A 16212-nucleotide genomic window follows, 5' to 3' on the forward strand; every position below is an offset into this window, starting at 1 on the left:
GTGCATCGATGATGGCAGTGTTACGCAGACAATCAGCACAGAACCACCTTGTTAAAGCAGTCTGTGCCAACCCAGCTGTTATGTAGATGAGTCAGGTGCATGTGTGTTTTCTGTGTGTGTGTGTGTGTGTGTGTGTGTGTGTGTGGCAAGGTAAGGTGGGCTTCTTTTCACAGAGAGCAATATAGCTGAGGTTGAAAGCAATACTTCCACATGTTTGGAAATGTTCTATCTTGTTTAGAGCTATGTTAGCGTAGCTTAGCACAAAGACGGGAAACAGGAGGATGCATATCTATACAAAAAAATAAGTTTTAAAAACAACAATTTGCTTTTTTACACTGGGTTGTATGCCAAACTATTTTTTGGCCGGGAGCTGTTGCCAGGCAACCAAACTGTAGGAGGATTTTTTTTTTTTGCAGAATGCAGATGAATCAAACAAGATATAATGTCTTAATTGGGTGAGTTTTTGAGTTGCTGCACAGAGCCTGGCTAACATTCCCCTCTGTTTCCAGTCTTTGTGCTAAGCTAAGCTAAGTGGCTCGCCCAGCATGATCAACTATTCCTTTAAGGAATATAGAAAGATGTCACAATAACACAGCGGGTCATGCAATATAAATGAAGATGTTGTGTGTGTGATACTGTGCATGCACATGTGTTTATTGTGGGAATTTTTTTCTTTTTTCTCTCTCAATGTCTCAATGTTTTCCTGTAATATCATCTTAGATATTGATCATTTAGCTCTGTTAGTTGTATTTGATTCCTATCTCATTGCCCGTCCACGGTGAATGATGTGTGTGTGTTGCATGACAAACAGAAAAAAAGAAAAAAAGAAAAACGCCCAATAATGGAGGACGCCCCGCCTCCATCCGTGGGGTTACCATGGCAAACGGCGTCGACGTCACAATGGAAGAAACGCCGTCTATAAGTATTGGAGGGTCTGCCGCGGCGGCTCGCGAGCTCGGATGTGTGTCCTGGAGGAGTGACACGTGCTGAAGAAAAATATAAAAATAAAAAAAAAAACATAAAAAAAAAAATAATAACGGACACATCCAGGAGTTTTAATACGTTTTGTTTTGTTTTTATTGTACATATATTTTTTTTAAAGGTGGATTTGTGTTTCTGAACTTTTACTTGAACCGGGAGTCCGCATCTTAGCAACCATGGGACGAGGAGTGAGTATAACGTTCTCTTTGTTTCACTGTTTCTGCTCTGATTTGAGATGGTGACGGGAATCTGCATTTTTAAAACTTGGGCCATTCAAACAAGTGGTTTTTAGTGAATCGATGTTGATGTTGTGGCAGAGGGGGGGAGGAGGAGGAAGGAGGTGGCGGACTATCACATGTGGTAATAAAAGCAATAAGCCCCGTTTTTCTCCCCTGAAATGAGCACTTCCTCGTTTTGTTTTACGAATAAGAAGGTGGTTTTAATTGAATATCCTGGAAAATAAAGTTTCTGTCGCTCGCAAAGATGCTTCTCGGCGCCGTTAAACGGCTCGGTGTCCGGTTACATAACGCGACGATGATCTCAAACGGCCGGAATGTCAAAGTTTTGCTAGCTAACGGAATTAGCAGCGACGTTTCAACCGTGAGAACTGCGAGAAGAACGGCTGAGCGCGAGGGGGTCTATTTCACGGCGCGGATGGCTATATTTGTCACATTTAAGTCGGGAAAAAAAGTGAAAATCCTCCCCTGATACGTGTTGCATTTGACTGAATTCGGAGACATGTCAGCTAGTTTAACTGTCAACGACGTTCCCTACCAGGAAAACACAAACCTGTTGGGTGTTTTGCCATTTTTCAAACATTTTTGCTGTTTCAGAGTTGCACTTTTTTGGGGGGGCTTTTCACCCAGGAGGTGGAGGGATGTGTTAGAAGCCCAACCCACGTTTCCCCCCCTACTGGGAGACTTGGACCTCTAATAACTTGTCTCAAGTCAGATCTGCACATCTCACTGGAAGGATAGCGAAGCTGTGATGCAAACGGCATGAAATTAGTCCTAGTTTCTGGGAAGAAAATGTGTTTTTAATGATGTTTGCCACCTTTTAAAGCTTACATATATGAAATTTGACCAACTGGCAGCAACCAATCATTTAAGGGGTTGCAATGAGAATATACCACATCACAATTGTAAACTGTGTAATGTGAGGTTTCAAGCTAAGTAAGAAGATCTCCATCTTTTCTTCTGGAAGCCGTCATGTCAAAAGGATGATTTAGACCTTATTAGATCTACCAGCATCCCCTTGTGTTGTTTATCCACAAACTTGAATTGTGAGGATGAAACTGAACCCTGTTGTATGAAATAGCAGTCGTCGCCACACCCTGCCATGCTGCGCAACAGAACCCGCTCATTATGGATTCAGCCTGCGAGGGATGGAGAGTTGGTTGAAGGGAGAGAAAAGGTGGACCGGGAGAGAGATCTGGCGGGAGATGTGAAGCAGAATGGCTCATTCAGCCTTGCTTCCTTTTCTCCGTGACGCTCATTCACGCCTCTGGAGAAAAAAAAAAAACCTTTGCTCGCTCTCCCTTTTTGGCTTCTTTTCGCTTGCTTTTCCTCCCATATGTGATGAAAGCCATGCCCTGCCCCCCCCCCCCCCCCCCCCCCCCCCCCATCCAACCTCCCCACCAGCCCTCCTCTCCTCGCCTCCCTTCTCCAATACATTCGGTGCTGGCACGGACGAACCGCTCAACTTGGAAGAGATGATCACCACCACAGAGCGTTCGTGGTGCGAGCAGAGAGGGAGGAGGAGGAGGAGGAGGAGTTGTGTTGTAATGGTAGAGGAATCAGGGCATTGAGAGGGAGCACAGGTATGAAACATGTTTTTCCAGTCCCCCCCATCATGTTTTGCTCATTTTAAACACAATATTACACTTTCACTGCCCTTTTCCTGCTTCTCAGTGTTTTCTCATCACATCGGCAGCACAGTGCAATAAAAAAAAGGGAGGGAGGGGGGTGAGCTGAGAGGAGGAATTGATTGCTTCGGAGGGGGAGGTTGGAGGGGGCGATATTAGGGGGGAGCCAAGAGGCACCAGTTGCCGCATTGACACCGTCGAGAGAACTTGGCTTCCAGACACGACGAAGAGGAGGGAGAAGAGATGGAAACATACATTTGTCAATTGCAAATATTTCAATTTACTCATAGCGACTGATCCATTGCAATGGGAGCGTTTTGGAAATGGGAGCGTTTGATTAAAGACGGGACTCGTCAACATTGTAGTGGATGATTTGGCCTTTCAGAATGAATATATAGAGTTTAATAAATATCCAACATAAAGCCGTCGCCGGAGCAGCTAGTCCCAACTAAATATTTCATAATAAATCTACCTCTTCGTCTTTTTCAAACTGGATGAATTATGTCTGTGGCATCAGGCAGCATCTCTAGTGCTTTTTTATTATGATCAAATGTACGTTTTGTGAGTGTTCTTCAGTGTATTTGAAGACCCTTTTAAACCAGCGTTCCCGTGTCCGAGCGAGGATTCCGCCGGTTGCGTTTCATGCTGTTCTTCCCACTGTGAACTGACCCGGCGTGTCGGCCCCTCGGGCCACTTTTCATCTCAGCCAAAAAGGGGCACCCCGACTACACCTTCACATCCATTCTTTTACAGTTCGTTTCCCTCTTGTTCTCTCTGTTTACCTGTTTTCCTTCCCTCATTGCTCCCTCCCTCCCTCCCTCCCTCTCTCTGAGGATTTAACATTCTTTCCGCCTGGCAGTCATTGTGTGTTAACCAGGGCTTTTGTCACATGCCACCCCTCATCTGTGACAGAACACAGCGTACTCTCTCCCTCTTCTTCCTCTCTTTTTCACCCCCACTCTTTCTTTCCCTCCCTGTAATTCCCCTCGCCTCCTCCCCTGTTTCATTCATCTTTTTTGCCTTTTCTCTTGTCTCCCTCTTTGCTTTCCTTTCTCCCTCCCTCCCTCCCTCCCTCCCATTCTTTTCGCATACCATCTCCCCCTCTCCGGCTTTGCCTGTTTTGCTAAGCAGCTTGAGCCGTGCGATTTTGTTTTCTGTGACAGCTCTTTGAACTTTCACTGCGAGCCTTGTTGCGCTGCAAAAAGTGGAGCATTGGAAATAACAAACTCCGAAGGCCACTGTTCCTCCGTCCATCGACGACGCAAGCAATGTGCAGCACATTCAGCTTTTCCACCCTCTTGAGGAAGTGATGTAGCGATGGTGCCTTAGCCAGTTAATGTGGCGGAGGTGTGTCATTCATTCTAGTACAAAGCAACAAACATCGCCACGGCTCGTAGGGATTATAATGCTAATGAATGTAAAACTTGCACATTTGCAACCGGTCTCCTGAGTCAGGTGACACTCGCATGACGGGACAACAAACAAAAGCACTGTAAGTTGATGGTGTGAGTTTGTGAATAGCTCGCGTCAGCCTGTGCGTCACCCTGGCAGCGGAGAAGTGTCCCACAAAGTTCCCAACGGGGAAAGACACTTGATTCATTCATTCACTTTTGTTCTGCTGGAAAAGGAAAGCTGAATGTCGGACGGGACGTGAAGGGAGTGTTGAACATGTGTAAATTACTGTTTTAAACAGAGAGTTTGGAGGAAGTGAAGGAGAGAAATGGGGGAGGGGGCTACAACACTTGACTCTGTCCATTCACATATGTGAAGAGGTGTGGCAATAGTCGCTGGTGGCAACCGGGCAAAGTCCCAGGCCTGTGTGTGTGTGTGTGTGTGTGTGTCAGCACAGTTGAATGAACAGCTTGTGTATCTGGCAAAAGGCCGTGCTGGCACCAGGAAGGACAGTTCATAGGAATTTAAATCTGTAAAAAAAAAAAGAGTTGTGCTTTAAAATATGCGCCCGCTTGACCGAACGCTCTCTTCCGATGTGAGTTTGAGCCCGTAGGACGTTGTTCTCTCAGGCGAGGGGGGAGAAAGGGGCCCTCCAAAAATTCTTGTGATTTTTGGGGTTTCATTGCTATTGGGAGAGGCGCGCTCATTCAGCTGTTTGAAGTGCTCTGCCATTCAGTTTTCCAGACTTGAGATGTATCATTTTTTGAAGGTTCCTTCATGTTTAAACTAGTAGAATTGAATCCGACATCACTGAAAAGAGGCATTTCAGTCCGTAAGCTGCCAAACTTTTTTGTAAATCTCCATGTAGGCTGAAGAAAGTACAGCGTTGTTGGATCAAGTGACCCACATGCCCATGGTCTTAACAGTCTCATGAAAAGATTTCTGAGCCTTTTTGTTTGTTTTTGATGCAGATTTTATGGAAGTTGTACAAAGGGCCATTGTTTTGTGTCCAGTAGGTTTGTTTGTTTCTCATCGGAGCAAATGCTTCTCCGCCGCATCATCTTTTTGCTGCAGAGCATCCTTCCATCTCTGCTTCCAACATCAGAGTGAAACCGATGAAAGGGGATGCACACGAGTGTTATTAGACTGTCAGGCGTGGGATTACTGTACGGGCAGCTACCAAACTCAAACAGAAAGATGATGTCAGGTGTGGTCCCCGGGGGCTTTGACACCGAAACTGAGAAGAAGAGAGGAATCAGCGGGATGCTGTAGATGAGGGTGGAGATACGCCATCGGCAGCTTGGTTGCGGTTGTCTGATTACCATCGGGTCTTTTAAAAGAAATGTCAAGCAGCTCTGCTTCACGCTTTCTTGTCAGATGTAAACAACCGCTGGTCTGACATGGGAGCAGCTCTCCACAGCCGACTCTTTGAATCTGTTGTGTCGTGGATTGGGTTAACATTTCTATTCCTCGCATTTCTTCTGTCTCAGTTGGTTTATTTAGTCAGTTGAAGTGGAGGACTTGAAATACCAGGTGTTTTTCGATCATGTAGATGATGTTTTAGTCTAAAAAAATCACAATTATCACTTATTTATAGAAGAATTGCCACTTAAAATGAGGCTCAAACAAACACACAAGCACCCCTGTTGGATATAAAGTCTGCCTTCCGACTCCGCTGGTTGTGAATTATTTGCCTGAAGCCAGATGGCCCTTGGGGGGCCCTCAGGGGTCCAGAGGCTAAGATCTGGCCGCAGTGATCCAGAACCAGACTCTGTGTTTTCCCAGCTTAGCTGGCCAGGGGGCTCGAGCAACAATAACAACATGTGCTGGGATAAGACACTCTGCTCTGGTGACTCCCTGGGAAACGTTTAAAGGTTAATGCAGTAGGAAAACAATATTAGTTAGCATATTTCCATGTCCATATGTGGGTGAGCAACACTTGTGTGTCAAATAGGTGGTCTTCTAAAGAGTTTTCAAAATGGCTGCTGCACACTGTGGCTCATTTGTAGTCACTTGGCATTTGGGCAGCCGTCCTGCTAACATGCTAACACGTCTGATCCTTGTACCGGGGCTGAATTATAGATGAGCCTTAACCGCTAATCGATGCTGCCTCCTGTTACCTCAGTGAGCTTAACTTTTAATGGTGTGAGTGTAAAACTGGTGGTTTGTTTGCATCTTGGGATGGATAGTAATAGCGGATAGACTCTTGACATCCTCGTAATGAGCGGCTACACTTGTCATCTGAATTAACGTGCATCATGCAATTAGGGTGGGATGTCTGTAGGCTCATACAGGTGCAACTCTGACACGGTGAATTATTTGTGTTTGGTAAGATGCAATGGAAATGTTGTTCTTTTTAAATTCCACTTCTGTCCGATGCCCCCTTTCTTCCTCCTTATCTCACCTCCTCTGTCACTCCGTCTCACCATCCAGCCGTCCAGGAGACACTATCTTTCCTCCGGCCTTCGCTGATAATGAGGGGATGCATGCGGAGGAGACGGCAGGGAGAAAGGGTGGCCGTCACTCTGTGGGCAAAGTGCCACGGCTGATGTCAAGCGTGTCGCCTGCGCTCACTCTCTTGCAGCTCAAATCGTGTGTTTCTGCGAGTCGAATCGGAATCTTACAGCGAGAGAATGTGGTGTCGCAGTCGGCGTTCGAATCAACCCCAAGTGTGATTACCAGTAAATGACTCCAGTGTGATTTGAATGTTCCACTGTGGTTTAGTTGAGCTACTTAATTGGCGAGGTCATGTTCAGGATTGGTGAAGCTTTAATTAATAATCAGCTGAAGGCTTTTATAAAAGTTTGCAAGTCCTGGAAAAAGTGGATCCCCATGGAGTTGTTTGTGCAGCGACAGATGGCATCGGTGTCCGTCTCCACTCTCATCCGACAGGTCTCTCCACCTCAGAGCCTAACTAGCATGTGACAAGTTTGTGGCAGTTTGTCCCCAATTCAGGCCACAGTTTCCTTTTCCTCACATGGCTGTTTACTCTACTTTTTTTTTCTTTTTCATATCTGGTTCCAAGTCATTGACCCACTTGGAGCCTTAAGAAGATGCAGTGTGACAAAATGTCTAATGGCATTTTGAGTCATCATCAGGCACGTGGCGAGCTCACGTTGCATCAGACACCTCGGCGGTAGTCAACACTTTGCCTGACTTTTTGGTTTTGAATAAAGGGGCTGCCATGTTTGCCATCATTTAACAAAGTTTGTGTGTTTACAAAGCCAGACTGAGTCCAAAATAATAAAATAAAATAAAAAATTCTGTTTCCAGGAAGGACGCGAGCAGTATGAGCTTGCTGCGACCTCGGAGCAGGGCGGCAAGAAGAAGGCGAAGGGGAAGAAGAAGGAGAAGGATATGGATGAACTGAAGAAGGAAGTGGACATGGTGAGTTTGTTTTCGACTCCTCATCTTCTGCTCTTCCTCCTCATTTTGATTTCATCCCTTCCTCCCTTTCTCCTCACCTCCCTCGCGTCCATTCATTCTTTCCTCTTAACTGTCAATGTCACCGGCTTTTGGCATTTTTCACGCCACCGTCTTCTCTCTCTGTGTGTCCTTGCAGGATGATCACAAGCTGACCCTTGATGAGCTCAACCGCAAATATGGAACCGACCTCAACAATGTGAGCGAGATAAAGAGGAAAATGTGCTTTATTATGTGTGTGTGTGTCTTTAAATGTGTCTCACCTGCAGATTTAAAATCACTGAAATTGTGTTTTTCTCCATCAGATCAGATAAATATCAAAGCATACTGCCATTAACTTCCATTCTGAAGGCCTTTTGCACACCAAGTACTTGTTTTTTGTATGTGTTTGTTGAGATAAAAATAGTTTCGCAATTGACGGACGAGGGTTTCTGCGTCGGTGTGTAAACGTGAGTTTATTTTAAACACGTGACCGCTTCAGACAAAGAACAAGGACGTGTTGTGCGAAGGCCTTCAGATATATTAAACAGAGCGGTCTGTTTAAAGAGCGTTGTGTACGTTACCGAGGATGGGATGAGCCACTGCAGGCTCAGCTCTCCCAGGGTTTCTTAAATAAATAGTATCCCCCAAGAGAGAGATATGAGGTTGCAAGGAACAGATGTGGATTGCTTTCTCTAAATTTCACACTATACTGTCAATTACACAGCAAACAATCTGTATTTTTACATGTGTGTATGATTGCCTGTCTCATGCCTTCAACCCCCCACCATGCACACTCCCAACGAGAACCTCTCTCCTCATGCAAATGTGCTCCCGATCATGCAGGAGCGATCAAGGAGAATGGTTAATCAGTGCCTCCGCGCCGGGCTCTCCGGGCCCCTGCGTGTGCATGCATGCGTGTGGATGCAGCAGTTGTGAATAATTGATCAGCTGCAGAAGACCCCGGCGCCCTGATTTCAAATGGTCCCATTTAGCTCATTTTTTCCCCCCTTCTGCTGTACTGTCCTCCTTTACCTTCCCTGATGATGAAAATGCCACTGTTTTTTCTGTTGATGGTGTGTTGCCAGGCAACCTACAGTCCCTCCTGGACTGTGTGTGTGCAGTCGGCTGGCAAGATCGTGCGTAACATGTGATTGTATTTACAATTAAGACAGTTTTGTCGTAACGGAGTCTATATCTACATCTGACATCAGGGTTTGACTAGTGCCAAGTCTGCCGAGATCCTGATTCGGGATGGGCCCAACGCCCTCACCCCTCCTCCCACCACCCCAGAGTGGGTCAAATTCTGCAAACAGGTAACGCCAGCTTTACCAGACCATCTGCATTGATGGTACGGTGTGTAAAAGTGTACATTTTCCAAAATACTTACGTGCTCCGTTTTCCTCCAGATGTTTGGCGGGTTCTCCATGCTACTGTGGACCGGTGCCGTCCTCTGTTTCCTGGCTTATGGTATCCAGGCTGCAATGGAGGATGAGCCTGCGAATGACAATGTAAGAACATGTCTTGAGAGGTCATTTTCATCCAACGTTTTTGGACCGATGTGGTCATGGTTCAGTTTTTCAGTTTAAAAATGATCAGATTAAAAGCTAGAAAATGAAACCTTGGATTTGTGATATTTTGTTCACAGTTGTACCTGGGTGTGGTGCTTTCTGCTGTCGTCATCATCACTGGATGCTTCTCCTACTACCAAGAGGCCAAGAGCTCCAAGATCATGGACTCCTTCAAGAACCTGGTCCCACAGGTGCGACCGACTCTTTTGTACTTTAGGATTCAGAGTGTGACTTTGAGGTCTTTTCCACCTACAATCGAGTCTTCTTGACATCCGTAAATAAGCTGGATGATGAGTATGGACTGTCATGTCTCGTCTCGTAGCAAGCCCTGGTCGTCCGCGACGGCGAGAAGAAGAACATCAACGCCGAGGAGGTGGTGGTCGGTGATTTGGTGGAGGTGAAAGGTGGTGACAGGATCCCCGCTGATCTGCGAATCATCTCCGCTCACGGCTGCAAGGTGGGATATTTAACTATTACCATTTCTCCATGAAAACTTTCAAGAGGTACAGAGATGTCTTTTCTTTGCAGCATCAATCACTGTCTACGTTTCATCCCTCAGGTGGACAACTCCTCCCTGACCGGTGAATCAGAGCCCCAGACTCGTACTCCTGACTTCTCCAACGAGAACCCTCTGGAGACCAGGAACATTGCTTTCTTCTCCACCAACTGCGTTGAAGGTACGATACGTCAAAGCCATCCAGAGAGAGTCCTCCATTCTATCAGCAGGTCAGAGACTTTAAAAAATGTCTAATCGGCCTTGCTCCAGGAACTGCCCGTGGTGTCGTGATCAGCACCGGAGACCGCACCGTCATGGGTCGCATCGCCACGCTGGCCTCTGGACTCGAAGTGGGGCGCACCCCCATCTCCATCGAGATCGAGCACTTCATCCACATCATCACGGGCGTGGCCGTCTTCCTGGGCGTTTCCTTCTTCGTCCTCTCGCTCATCCTCGGGTACAGCTGGCTGGAGGCCGTCATCTTCCTCATCGGTATCATCGTCGCCAACGTGCCAGAAGGTCTCCTGGCCACCGTCACTGTGAGTCCTGGTGTTTCTTGTGTATTAAAACTAACTTTGGATCCTGAAAACGACTCACTGACTCAGATACCGTCCCCAGGTGTGTCTGACCCTGACTGCCAAGCGTATGGCGAAGAAGAACTGCCTGGTGAAGAACCTGGAAGCCGTCGAGACCCTGGGCTCCACCTCCACCATCTGCTCCGACAAGACCGGCACCCTGACCCAGAACAGGATGACCGTGGCCCACATGTGGTTCGACAACCAGATCCACGAGGCCGACACCACGGAGAACCAGAGCGGGACCTCCTTCGACAGGAGCTCCGCCACCTGGGCCGGCCTGGCCAGGATCGCCGGGCTCTGCAACCGCGCCGTCTTCCTGGCGGAGCAGTCCAACCTTCCCATCCTGAAGGTAGGGTTATTTCTTACGCTACAATTTGTCTTTCTCCCTTTATTAGACAAATAATTAGCTCTTTGAATCTGTAATTATACGTACAGATTTGAGTGATCTTGACATGTTATAGAGATGCTTTCCACTCGGTTCAACAGGCTTGTTTTCCAGCTTATATTCCCTGGAGTTAACACACTTATCACTAACGCCGAACACACACACACATGTATGGATGTCTCTTGGCTACCAGACATTCCTTGGAGCCTGGTATCTGGTTTCCACCCCGTGTGAATAACCCGTTAACGAGTGTCTTTGAATGTGTTTTTCACCTGTACCTGGTATCATGGCTCTAATGAACCAATACTTTCTACTTTCTATTTCTAAATATAGAAAAGTTTTGATGAATTGTGTGTTTTTTCAGTGCTATATTCTTTCAAAAATCAGAACGCAACGTCCCATAACATCCTCAGGAGGCGGAGTAATTAATGTCGACGTTATTCAGACTTAGACTAAATGTTTCCCGTGATTGACGACCTCTTTCGTCTTCCTCCAACCAGAGAGATGTTGCCGGCGATGCCTCCGAGTCGGCTCTGCTGAAGTGCATCGAGCTGTGTTGCGGATCGGTCCAGGAAATGAGAGAGAAAAGCCCCAAAATTTCCGAGATCCCGTTCAACTCTACTAACAAGTACCAGGTATGGAACGGGGTTAATGAATTATAGCGTATGGAATTAAATTAAAAATGAAGCGCACCCATTAAAACCTGAATGCTGAAAGTGACCCTTTTCTATTTTTTCCCCCCCCGATGTGCTTTTAGCTTTCCATTCATAAAAATGGCACACCTGACACAGGGTCCAAGCACCTGCTGGTGATGAAGGGCGCCCCGGAGAGGATTTTGGACCGCTGCTCCACCATCATGATGCAGGGCAAAGAGCAGCCTCTGGACGAGGAGCTGAAAGACGCTTTCCAGAACGCCTACCTGGAGCTGGGAGGACTGGGAGAGAGAGTGCTGGGTAAGCATGGACGGCAGCTGGGATCGAGATCAAGGCATCGATTAACAGAGCGGAAACTCAAAGGAGCTTAAAATGTGTGTCGCTTTCAGGTTTCTGCCATTTCGACCTGCCTGACGACCAGTTCCCAGAGGGCTTTGCGTTCGACACTGAGGAGGTGAACTTCCCCACTGAGAACCTGTGCTTCATCGGCCTCATGTCCATGATCGACCCCCCTCGTGCCGCTGTGCCCGACGCCGTCGGCAAATGCAGGAGTGCTGGAATTAAGGTAAAGCTCTTAATAACATGGAATACTCATGTTAAAACGTGAATATGCAGTATGTACAGCTCCTGTTCACCTCATCCTAGGTCATCATGGTGACAGGTGATCATCCAATCACAGCCAAGGCTATCGCTAAGGGTGTGGGCATCATCTCCGAAGGCAACGAGACTGTCGAGGACATCGCCGCGCGTCTGAACATCCCCATCAACGAGGTCAACCCAAGGTACTTTCACACCAAGGAACCCTGGGTACCCCAAGGTCACGTTCTGGTTCAGATTTAAGAAAAGTCACGCTAATTATTCTGCTTTGTATCCTCTCCAGAGATGCCAAAGCCTGTGTAGTGCACGGCGGAGACCTGAAAGATCTGTCCCCAGAGCAGCTGGACGACATCCTGAAGTACCACACTGAGATCGTTTTCGCCAGAACCTCCCCGCAGCAGAAACTGATCATCGTGGAGGGCTGCCAGAGACAGGTACGCACCAACCAGACAGACAAATAGTAGTCTTGCTGAAGTTGCAGAACTAATTAACATGATATATTCCAGCGTGTCCCACATGTTTCCTGGAGGACGGATCAATAATGACTTGTCATTGACATTTCATGTTATGAGCCTAATTACTTCAATTCAGTAAAGTTCCCCAGTTAACTCAGTCACTTAGCCGTGCTGCAGCTTTATCGGTGTTACGTCTCAAACGTCTCTGGGCCTAAAGGAGCACCCGTTTGCCTCAGGCAGAATTAATTATGCTCCTCGCTGGTGTTGGTTTGAATGATTAATTTCCCAATATCCACATCCATATCACTGTCTAGAATGAATGTGACTCCAACTGTGGATACGAATATCTAAATATATGTATTTTTTCGATATAAAAGTGAAGGTTTGTGCCCTCCCTCTGTGTGCAGGGAGCCATCGTGGCTGTGACAGGTGACGGTGTGAACGACTCTCCCGCTCTGAAGAAGGCTGACATCGGTGTCGCTATGGGGATCGCCGGATCCGACGTCTCCAAGCAGGCCGCCGACATGATCCTGCTGGACGACAACTTTGCCTCCATTGTTACCGGAGTGGAAGAAGGTAAAGGATATGTCCACTGGATTTGTAATATCCTGATTTAGCTGGAGGGCGAACATTATAATATGTACTTGTGTCGTTTTCTCACCAGGCCGTCTGATCTTTGACAACTTGAAGAAGTCCATCGCCTACACTCTGACCAGCAACATCCCCGAGATCACCCCCTTCCTCCTCTTCATCATCGCCAACATCCCTCTGCCCCTGGGGACCGTCACCATCCTCTGCATTGACCTGGGAACTGACATGGTAAAGCTGCACAAATAGGGTGCAACGTACTTTCCATTTTAATGATTTTTATGGGCCAAAATGTGGATTCAAGGTCCTCTAAGTTGGCATGTCGTGTCCCGTCCCCCAGGTCCCCGCCATCTCCCTGGCTTACGAAGCAGCCGAGAGCGACATCATGAAGAGACAGCCCAGAAACCCCAAAACGGACAAACTGGTGAACGAGAGGCTCATCAGCATAGCGTACGGGCAGATCGGTAAGCGGACGACTCGTGTAACTTCGATTAGATTTTTCCAGAGCTCAGAATCTGGGTGATGCGAGATAGAAGAGTGGCATGCACCAGAAATAGGCTCATCCTGATAGAGGACTGGAGAGCGTGAGTGATGACAGAGCAGTGCCTCTGGCTTTTGATTTTTTCCCCCTCTTCGGTAACGAAGCCAAGAATAGGTTGGACCCTCCTGAACATCCTGTATGACCTTATAAGGCGGTTTATTCATCTGCCTTCATGCGATCACATCTCTCCCCTGCAGGTATGATCCAGGCGTTGGCCGGTTTCTTCACCTACTTTGTGATCTTGGCTGAAAACGGCTTCCTGCCCGCCACCCTGCTGGGCATCAGAGTGAACTGGGACAATAAATACGTGAATGATCTGGAGGACAGCTACGGGCAGCAGTGGGTCGGTAACATTTATTGCACAGAATGCAAGCAGGAGGTCAGGATTTGTCCGTCTACGTCTGGGTTTTGAACTCTTTTTTTTGCCGTGCTCCCTGTCAGACGTACGAGCAGAGGAAGATCGTGGAGTTCACCTGCCACACGGCGTTCTTCGTCAGCATCGTCGTCGTCCAGTGGTCCGATCTGATCATCTGCAAGACCAGGAGGAACTCCGTCTTCCAGCAGGGCATGAAGTGAGTTGTCGTTTTCCCCGGCTATTTTCAGCCCCTCAAATTGGTTTGTTTGGGGTCTCAGGTTTCAGTCCTCCGAGCCGTGAGTCTTAATTGTCCCCCCCGTGTGTTTTCAGGAATAAGATCCTGATCTTCGGCCTGTTTGAGGAGACCGCCCTGGCCGCCTTCCTCTCATACTGCCCCGGCATGGACGTCGCCCTCAGAATGTACCCTCTCAAGTGAGCGAAGCGCACAAAACACCCCCACCTACCACGCGGCGCTCATCCAAGCACACCGGATCACGTTTCTCCTTTTCTGCGTGTTTTCCAGGCCCAACTGGTGGTTCTGCGCCTTCCCCTACTCCCTGCTCATCTTTATCTATGATGAAATCCGTAAGCTGATCCTCAGACGCAGCCCAGGAGGTGAGTCCGGAATATTATCTTGTATTTTCCTACTTCCCACTCCCTCTGCTGTTTTCTCCATCTCTGCTTCCCATTTTCTCTCTCTTGTTTTCACTTTCTGCCTCCCTTGGTTGGTTAAGGGGAGAAACTCTCTTATAAATATTTTCTTGTCATAATCCAGGCTTTTTGCATGCATCGAAATTGCCTCTTAACTCCTGTGTGTTTGTTTTCTCTCCCTGTGTGTCCAGGTTGGGTGGAGCGAGAGACCTACTATTAAAGACCCGTCAGTCCTGTCAGCTCGCATCTTCTCCTCCACTCCCGTCTTTGCATGAATTATTGTCTTGCTGCTCGGAAATAAAAATTTTAACCTCCAGTGGAAAAAAATGAAATAAATTGGAACGTGTTTTTATATTTAGGGAATGCTTGATACTACTATTAGACAAATACTGAGATGGAAACGTGCCGATGATGATGATGATGTTGATAAATGATAATGCTAATAATGACATGAACACTGAACATTGACATGACTATGCGTGCCTTGTTTCTGAAACAGGACCAATTTTATACATGTTTTTAACAGTTATAAACGTTCAATAAAAATGCGCTCGAGTCAGGTCCCACGGACGTTTCCTGTGCTCATTTATTATGTTTTCTCACTAAAGATGTACTGTATTTTCAGCTTTTTGTACTTCTTCCGCGTGCAACTTAAGATGGATGGATAGATGGATAGCTTCATGAGAACGGTTCTGTCTGGGAGTTGTCGAGGACACAGTGGGTGTTTTAGTTTCGGGGCTCTGGTGTGTCTAATATCCATTATGCAGCCACTGTGTGTGGTTTCTGTCCTCCCACGCTCTGCTTGCAGAGTCTTGATATGCACACACACACACACGGAGAAGAGGAGATGTTTAAGACTTCAAGATGAGCAGCAGCTCAGCAACGTCCCACCTTTTAAAAATGCACAGTTCCTTGTAAAGGGAGAGAACGAGATGATTGAATATGTTTATACCCAAAGCTATAGTGATGAAGAAAAGCTAATTGATTCAGGCCTAATTAACCACATTTTTTGAGTTATTTTGAGTTATAATTTTAGATATTTTTCCAATAACATTAATGCTAACTACTCAAAGATATACACACATGCAAAACTTGTATGTTGAATTTGACATACAGTTATGTTAAAGAAAAAATACACATTTTATATAAGCTTTTAGACACTGGGAAGAATTTCTCTGATATTTATGTTTATTTAAATATATGATTATTCATTATTCAAGATGTTTGTGCTTTAGTTTATATATTTTTCCAGTGATTCTGTATTGTAAAGTTAATGTAGACTGCTAACAGTGCTATTCAGATATAATTAATATCGAAACATCCACTAAAATATATTTCAGAGAGCCAATATCCGCAGATTCAATGTATGATCGCGCACCCCTCTCGATGTGGATCGAATGGTTTAGTCCGGCCACCGTAGGGACACGTTTGCCGAGCATGCAGGGTTGTGATGCTCGGAGATTAGCCCCCAAAACAAACGCCAAGTAGCGTTTTGTCACAAGAGAAGGTGAGTTTATTTTAAAGAGTTGTTGTAAACTACACTTAACGTGAATACAATAATACATGGGTTTTATTTAGCGCTTTTTCCTGGTGCTGAAAGACGCGTTACACAAGCAATTAAGTCCAAACAAAAGAGAACAGAACAAATACAAAAACAAACCAGTTTTAAAAGTTAAAAAAGGAGTGGGAAGGTGAGTTTTGAG

General features: G+C 46.5%; 1 protein-coding gene across 1 annotated transcript; it reads left to right on the forward strand.

Annotated features, from left to right (window-relative positions):
- The first annotated feature begins 1014 nt into the window (after window positions 1-1014).
- Window positions 1015-15076, forward strand: LOC311009915 (sodium/potassium-transporting ATPase subunit alpha-1). The gene is made up of 23 exons (XM_084004360.1): window positions 1015-1169; window positions 7511-7624; window positions 7800-7859; window positions 8854-8955; window positions 9049-9150; window positions 9288-9401; window positions 9533-9667; window positions 9770-9887; window positions 9977-10245; window positions 10325-10633; window positions 11170-11304; window positions 11427-11622; window positions 11712-11887; window positions 11968-12104; window positions 12203-12353; window positions 12782-12950; window positions 13039-13193; window positions 13303-13426; window positions 13701-13846; window positions 13945-14075; window positions 14189-14290; window positions 14382-14473; window positions 14701-15076. Exons 1-23 carry the CDS (start codon window positions 1158-1160, stop codon window positions 14727-14729), a joined length of 3078 nt encoding a protein of 1025 aa, XP_083860486.1. The 5' UTR covers window positions 1015-1157; the 3' UTR covers window positions 14730-15076.
- The last annotated feature ends 1136 nt before the right edge of the window (window positions 15077-16212 follow it).

The sequence above is a fragment of the Eutrigla gurnardus genome, assembly GCF_963514095.1.
Source record: "Eutrigla gurnardus genome assembly, chromosome: 24".
NCBI lineage: Eukaryota > Metazoa > Chordata > Actinopteri > Perciformes > Triglidae > Eutrigla > Eutrigla gurnardus.